Source organism: Haplochromis burtoni, unplaced genomic scaffold, assembly GCF_018398535.1.
Source record: "Haplochromis burtoni strain Fernald_Lab_line unplaced genomic scaffold, NCSU_Asbu1 Contig_1293, whole genome shotgun sequence".
Taxonomy (NCBI): domain Eukaryota; kingdom Metazoa; phylum Chordata; class Actinopteri; order Cichliformes; family Cichlidae; genus Haplochromis; species Haplochromis burtoni.
In genome coordinates this window covers 47,890-56,040 of record NW_024583654.1, presented here as the reverse complement: position 1 = coordinate 56,040, position 8,151 = coordinate 47,890, and the positions used below count along the sequence as shown (strand labels likewise).

The 8,151-nt window shown below is 37.7% G+C and overlaps 2 protein-coding genes across 2 annotated transcripts in view; both read left to right on the top strand.

Annotated features, from left to right (window-relative positions):
- The first annotated feature begins 691 nt into the window (after window positions 1-691).
- On the top strand, window positions 692-2,546 carry LOC121813219. The gene is made up of 6 exons (XM_042216845.1): window positions 692-749; window positions 861-1,187; window positions 1,383-1,727; window positions 1,825-1,950; window positions 2,077-2,132; window positions 2,217-2,546. The coding sequence occupies exons 1-6, from the start codon at window positions 707-709 to the stop codon at window positions 2,349-2,351; spliced, it is 1,032 nt and encodes a 343-aa protein (XP_042072779.1). The 5' UTR covers window positions 692-706; the 3' UTR covers window positions 2,352-2,546.
- A 5,276-nt stretch (window positions 2,547-7,822) lies between these two features.
- LOC102291030 (signal-regulatory protein beta-2-like) overlaps window positions 7,823-8,151 on the top strand; it is an 8,911-nt gene continuing 8,582 nt past the window's right edge. Inside the window, exons 1-2 of the mRNA XM_042216844.1 lie at window positions 7,823-7,895; window positions 8,025-8,149. Of these exons, the coding sequence (XP_042072778.1) occupies window positions 7,823-7,895; window positions 8,025-8,149 (198 nt within the window). The remainder of the gene's footprint in view (window positions 7,896-8,024; window positions 8,150-8,151) is intronic.

Here is an 8,151-nt window from a genome sequence, read left to right as displayed (position 1 = left end):
CAAGTTAAGTTTTAGAATTCAGGAACTTCTAATGGCTGTATACATAAATGCATGCAACATTTATCTAAGTGTTTTCACTTTTAGGTAAGGCAGAGCACCTAAACCCAGATAAACCTAGAAAACAAACTTTCTAAGATGTTTTTATTATTGTACAATTGTCAACTTGAGCTGACGTCATGACTTAACCTAGTTTTGCTGAATAAAGTTAACCACGCAGGAAATGAAAACTATGGTAATCTATAAGTGAAAGCAAACTTTGATTTTTTTGTATTTCCTTTTTATTCTTTTTATTCTTTTTGTCTTTGCAAGTGGAAATAATCAATTAAATGAATTCAGAAACACTTAAATGAAAATTGACAGTAGCGGGAACAAAAGACTAGTAAAATCATTTGGAAAATTTGCTGACAGATTAAAGCAGAACATGAATATTGGATAGGAAAACTAAAATAACTATAAATGAGCGCCTAACATTTTTTGGGAAAGAAATTTACTTCATCAATGAAATAATGTGCAAATGAACAAGGAAGAGATGATTTACCCCCCAGAAGCCTGGAAGAGAGCAATGTGACAGGAAGTGCCCTTGAATCTATATTCTGTGATAACCAATCAGATTCATCTGACACATGTGACATAAAAGGTTTGTGCTAAAATACCTCCTACACTGACTGAAATAGCTACAAGCTCCCTAAAAAGCGATGTTGCCAAGATGATTGTGATATGGGTCGCACTGCTTGCTATTCATCAAGCATGTAAGTGTTTTTATATTCTGGGTGTTTTTTCCATACATGTATGCTGTTAGCATGGTGGTTTCCTGTATTATTGTGACTTAATGGTTTAGATTTTGTTTTGTTTTAAATTAGACACACTTATTCCAGTAACTACAGTTCAACTCGGTGAACCTGCAACTTTACTATGTGACCTGCCTAAGACCGAGTTCAGCCGTAGAGTCGACTGGTACAAGCAGAGTCCTGGGGACACTCTGCAAAGAATTTGGACAGTGAAGGACTCTGCAGCACCTGCCTTTGCACCTGAGTTCAAAAACTCAAAATGGGATGTTAAGTATGGCAAGAATCTGACCAACCTGACCATTTTGAGGACAAGACAAGAGGACGAGGGAATCTATCACTGCGGATTCACAGCGTGGCTCCAAGATACCAAATGGACTGCAACATATTTGTTAGTAAAAGGTAATAATGTGATTCTTCTATAAAAGTTTGCTTCAGCAGCTAAAATTGAATACTACAGAAAATAATTTATGAATGAGCATGTTTTGAAAACATTACATTTACATGTAAGATATGTTTGGTCGTTTTTGAAAACTCAAACTATTTGTCTTTTAGTTTTTTTTATAATCACATTTGTTAATATATTTATTTTGACAGGAAACACCCAGAGAACATCGAACTATTCTGTTGTTCAAAAGAAGATAGCCCCTCCAGGAGGCTCAGTCACTCTTCATTGTTCACTCCTCTCTAATTTTGATAACAAGACATGTTCCGGAGGTCTCAGTATGTTCTGGTTTAGAGAAGGATCAAATCCATCTCATCCTAGCATCATCTACACTGATGGAAACAGACATCATGAATGTGGGAATAGCTCTGCGACTCAGCAGAGTTGTGTTTATCAGTTCAATAAAAGTATTAGCTCCTCAGAAGAAGGGACTTACTATTGTGCTGTGGCCACATGTGGGAAGATATTGTTTGGAAAAGGAACTAAATTGCAAATAGGTATGATTTTATTTATAAAAATAAACCATGAGATATAGGATTCCTTATTATTGTCAGAATTACTAATTGTTTCTAATGATTGTTTCTGGTTTTCTAGAGCAAAGAAGAGGTTCTGAATTTTCTGCACTGGTGATAGCATTAGCCTGCTTGGCCATTTCTGTGATTGTCAATATTATTTTGATCTGTTGCCGAAGCCCAAGAGCATCATGCAAACAATTTAAAAGTAAGTGTTGTTGTAGGAGCACTAAAGTTTTCCTTTAATGTGAGAAAAACTAAATACTCCTTTAATTTAAAATTCTAAATCAGACAAAATAGATAATATTCCTATATTTGTCACCGTAACACACAGAGAAAAGCTCTTCACAAGCAAGGCAAAGTGATTTATGCCAAACAGTGGACAACAGTGTAAGTACTATGACCAAATCTTTTTATTTTTACTTTATTAAAATGATTCTATGAGGTAAACATTTTTTTTATTATTTTGTATAGGCTAAAAGTGGACATGATCTAAACTATGCTGCTCTACACTTCTCTGGAAGGAAAGCTACATCTACAAGAGGAAAGAAGAAGAATGAACTGGAAACTGAAGAAAGTGTTTATTCTCAAGTTAAATGCAAAATGTAAAAGTGTATCTATGAGTGTCTGTGGGCTGGTTTATAGTAATCTTTTTCTAAAAGTAAACTAATATAAAAACTGAAAACATGATGTTTCCTGCTTGTTTGTCCTAATTATTTATGTATAATATTATGATTTATTAAATGAGTGGTATGATGTAGTATATTATGATGATTTCATCACACTGATTTTGAATTACTTCAAATTAACCCTTTAAGACCTACCATAGAACCAAGGCTGCCAGAGCTATATTATATTTTTACATGCTGTAGTGCCATTTTTGGAGCATTTCAAGTTGCTATACATCAATACAACTGTTATAGCCCATATTTTAATAATATGTATGCATTAAGTCCATAGTAACTACATATAATTGCAAAAAAGTGCAATAAACTACAAAAAAATTGAAAATCGTTTTTGTTTTTTTTTTACATATATTTCTACTTGGAGAAATTTAAGAGGTTTATCCCTCAAAACTTTAAATACAAAAAAGTTGCAAAAAATAGTTTACAACAACAGAAAATTTATTTTGATGTCTGTTTCAACGTAGGAAGTGTTACGAACAGCTGATCGGATCGGCAAAGCGTGTTTCTGGAATATTATGTTTTTGTTCCTGCAAGGCTTTTTATGCAATTTTGCAAAGCTATATGTGGAAGGAAACCGTGACCTAGGACAAGCTGATGGCATAAGATGTAAGTACAACTCCTCCGGTTTCATATGCAAAAAAAATTATTGCGCTAGCTTACGCGGTTCTGGTTCTACAGAGGATTTAAAAATAGTTACGCAAAACGGAGCGTGCCCGCTCCGACCGGCTTTAAAGGGTTAATAGTTGCTGTGGTTGATTCACCTCAGCTCACTCCATGGCCAGCTTTATTAGTCACCTAAAATAAGAAAAACGCTCTAGCACTTAAAGGCTTGATTGGGGGGGATAACGACATTACGTTCTATTAGTACCACGATGCCTATAACATTTGCCCACACTACACGACTCGGGCATCCGACACTAGACTCCCCCTTCAACGTCTCCACGTCCCGAGGCCACTGCATAGAAAAGGCTGGATGCTACCACAGTGTCATCAGAATGTCCTTAGCAAGTCCTGCAGACTTCGAAGGACCTCGAGTCTCCTCGGCAGATGGAGTCGACCTGGCCCTATACAGGAACTCTGTATTTGTAGTCCAGTCCAGTTTATTGTTGAGGTGAACACCCAGGTACTTGTAAGAGTCCACTAGTCGCAATGTCTTTTCCTTGGATGTTCACCGAGTGTGTAGTGATGGTAATAGACTTCCTCCTGAAGTCCATTACCAACTCCTTCGTCTTCTGGCGTTGATTTGGAGAGCGTTGATCTCACTAATGACCCCCTGTATTCCTGGTCATTTCCGTCTGACCCAGTGTTTGAGTTTTTGGAGGGGTTTTGCTTTTTGTGATTTTTGTTTAGGCCTAGCTTCTTTGGTAATACTAGTAGGTTGCTTTCATTTGCCATGTAGTATAGCCACTGTTTCTAGTCTGTTTGTAATTTACTTTGTCTTTCTGTCTCCTTGTGCCTATCTGGTCTCCATTGTCCTGTCTCTGTGGTCCTTGTTTAGTTCTGTCAAGTTCATGTCTTAGACTGATCTTATTGTTAGTTACTTTCTGTTTTATTTTGGCAGTCTCTTGAAACTTGTGCATTAGGTTCAGTTTTGCTTCCTTTGTCCTCGTCATTGATTAGTCATTTCAAAAACGTTCTCTTATGTAAAAATTGTCTTTGTCCCTCATTCCTCATATGTGTTCGTCTCTGTGTTTTTCTTGAGTCCAAGTTTTCGTTTTGTTTAGCTTCTGCCCTACCCAGTTATTGTTTTTGTTTCTTGTCGGTTGGACTCTAACAAGGGTTTTCAGTTATTTCTGCCTCCTGATTCCTGCATTTGGGTCAGTGAAGAAAATCAACAAATAAATTGAAACAGGTGCATTTGATTTGCTTTACTTTTTTTCTGTCTGTGTAAGGTTTTGTTCATTGTAAAAACATGCATAAAATAAGTTTAGATAAACACAAAATGTGATCAACATGTGTTTATGCAATAAACATCTCTAGACATACATATCTAGAATAACCCACAGTGTGATTTTAACTCCAAAATGTTTTAGAACATAAAATACAAATTCACATGACATGCAGTATATACGCCTTCCCCTTTGTTCCTCTTTGCCCTCATTACATGGCAGCAACGTCTGACTGTTGGTGGTACTATAAGGCCTTAGGACTAACTAAGCATCACTTAAAGCCCATAGTCTACCTGAGTTGCTGACAATGTAGATGCTGTTTTGACCACTATGTACCGATTTTCTCCTGTCGTGAATCTCAGATCATCGTAAACTGTTTTTTGAGCAATGAATACACTGTATTCAAATGATCTCATCAAATTGCAATTGAATAGAACACTTGGAAATTCACATCATGGATTTGTAGCTTGCAAATCTGTCCAACTAATTTCTTCACATATGTGGCCAAAAGGCAGTAGTAAGTCCCAACATTAGTGTAGTCGCAAAGATGCAACAAAGACGTCTCTTCTCAAGGACATCTGTTTTCTCATATTAATTGCGTCTATCTCACTATTGTAGACAATGTTTAGATGATATTTATAAGATCCAACTTAATCAGAAAGATTCTGTGTGTCACGGCGGGGTGCGCCGATAAGTTTAGTTTACAGCACCCAGAAGCAGCCACTAAAAGGCGGAGTTGCTGGCTGAACGGAAGACGATCCTTTATTTGGATGTTGGCACATGAAAAAGCATGAAGCTATGAAAACTAAGAAAACTGTGAACACTCAGAAAACTAAAAGGGCTTAAACATAAACTAAAACTCAAAACGCTGGGTCAAAAGACCCACGATCCTGACTCTGTGGATGTTTCTTCTTGTTAAAAGAGTTTTTTCTTCCCAGTATCACCAAGTGCTCATAGGGAGTCATGTAATTCTTGGGGTTTTCTCTCTAATGTAAATATAAAGCACTTATAATACAGAGAGCCTTGAGGTGATAGTTGTTGTGATTTGGATTCTTATAAATGAACTAAATAAAAAATAAATAATTATACAATGTGGGAATTCTCAAATGCAAAATTATTTTCTGTTATTCTCCACAAATCTACTTGACATGTAACTTCTCACTTTAGAATATTTCTGTGCAAAATTAAAGAACTCTCACATCCTTGATGAAGAAAAAGAACTGGAGCCTAGAAAGCCGTCTTCAGGCTTGTACTTGTTGTGGACCTTATGTCACGGTCCTGGGTCTGTGGACCTAGTGTTTATATAATAATAATAATAATGGATTGGATTTATATAGCGCTTTTCAAGGCACCCAAAGCGCTTTACAATGCCACTATTCATTCACTCTCACATTCACACACTGGTGGAGGCAGCTACAGTTGTAGCCACAGCTGCCCTGGGGCAGACTGACAGAAGCGAGGCTGCCATATTGCGCCATCGGCCCCTCTGGCCAACACCAGTAGGCGGTAGGGTAAAGTGTCTTGCCCAAGGACACAACGACCAGGACAGAGAGCCCGGGGATCGAACCGGCGACCTTCCGGTTACAGATACGCTTCCCAACCCCCTGAGCCACGGTTTAATGAATATTCTTTATATATAGTTTTTCATGGTGGAGTTGTTTGCATTTCTAGTTTTCTCAGTTATTCTCTGATTATATTTTGTAGTTTCTAGTCTTTAGCTTCTGTTACTGTGCCGCCCCTGTATTCCACCTTTCATGTCTAGTCTCCCTTGTCTTCATGTTCGTTTATCTCCTGTGTCTGTTTTCTGTTTTTCCTTTCTGTCTTGCCAGTTGGTTGTGTTTCCATGTCTGTTTCTTCCCCCGCATCATGTGTCAAGCCGATGTCTTAGTGTGTGTCTAATGTTTCCTGTTTTATTTTGATAATGGATTTTTGGAGGACATGTATACCTATGTAACTATATACACTATATATCTAACTGCACTGAACATATATATTTTAACTTTCACATAGTCTTACACACAAGACATTTTGCTTCACCATGGTTTATTAAGGTTGTACAATAACAGGGCAATTAATGCTGTTGAACTCTCTTGAACTCATTCTCATTCTGAACTCATAACTCACTCTCCAGCTCCAGTAACTAACTCCCCCCTAATACACACAAAATGTCTTTCATGCAGCACAACCAAAACAGTAACATTGTAACAGAGATACTGCTGAACACATCATGATGAAATCACCTTAAGGATCATACGATATAATACACACACACACACACACACACACACACACACACACACACACACATTATGCACCTGCACCTGCTGTTTTTGGGATACTGGTCCCTATATATTAGGGGACCAGAGGACACCCCCAGCACTCTTTTTTCCCCTCTGCTGTTACTTTCTGTCCGTCTCTGTGTTGCTCTGCTGTCTGTGCTTAAGGCTGTACACCCCGGGGTTTTGCTTTGCTTGCTTTCTGCTATGTAATTCTCTTGCTAAATGTCTGTATGTATTTTTCCTGCTGTTCATATGATTCAGTGTATTAAACTCTGTTCCAAGAATTCTACTCTTTTCCAGAGCATCTTTTTGAGTGTCTTGATTTTAATTGGATCTAAAGAGGTTGGATCTCCACATCGTTGGTGGGAGAAGGTTATCAGGATGGCTTCAAAATTTGCGACCACACTTTTCCCTGTCTCGTTGTGTCAGATTAGTTCCAGCTGTGATTCCCTCCTGTTTCCCATTCCCTCGTTATCCTCTGTATATTTAGTCCTCTGTTTTCTGCTGCCTATTGTTGAACTGTCTGCTCATCTTTCTTCATGTTTCCCAAGTGTCAGGTTTTGCATTTAAGGTTTTTGTACTTTTCTTTATGCACCTAGTGTTTTCGGTTTAGCTTTTCCCAGTTTAGGTTTTGTTAGTTTAATCTCAGTCTTCTTTTGTTTTTTTCTATTTTTGTGCAGCCAGAAATAAAGCCTCATTTTTGTTTATATTCAATTCCGTCTCCATTGTCTGCAATTGGGTCTCCACTCTCCATTCTCCACCGTCTGCTGCAGCCGGTGTGACACCTTATTGGTATTTCACTGTGTGAAAGAGGTGAAATGATGGCATTAGATAAGACTTTAAACACCTCTCATTGGTTTAAAAAAATCACATTTGGCTCATATTGGGTTATAAGTTCAAAGTTAAAATAATGACAAAACTCAAAATGAAAGATTTTCATGTTACACTGAAACCCCCCAGAGTGGTCTACTACAAAGCATGCTCAACAGTACTAGGTTTTTGATGGTTTAGTTGGCTCTGCAAAACTTGAATCAAAGAAAATGTGTTACCACAATAGTAATAAAGAGTTTTGTGCTGTCACAGATTTTTAGTCTCTCCCTCTTTTCACACAATGCAGGACAATACCCGTGTGGCAGGAAATAGGCTTTGACTGTAAAGACTGCGATAACCAATCAGATAGTGATGGTCTGGGTCGCATCATCTCCCTCTGTCACTGAAATGTCGAAATGTTTTCAAGTAAAGACATTGCGATGATGACTCTGGTTTGGGTAACACTCGTTTTTCTTCTTCACCAAGGAGGTGAGTTCTGTCTAATTATGATCTATTTTCTTTTTGTCATTTAGGAATTTGCAATGCACCTAGATGTGTAATGGTTAATGTTTTTTTCCCTATAGTGTTTAACATGTGTTTTGTTTACACTCACTGCAGATATGCTGGAGCAAGTGGCCACAGTTCAACTTGGTGAACCTGTAACTTTGACATGTGTTTTACCTCCTGGTGATTTAAGCAGTAAAATTCACTGGTACAAGCAGAGAGCAGGGGAAACTCTGAAACT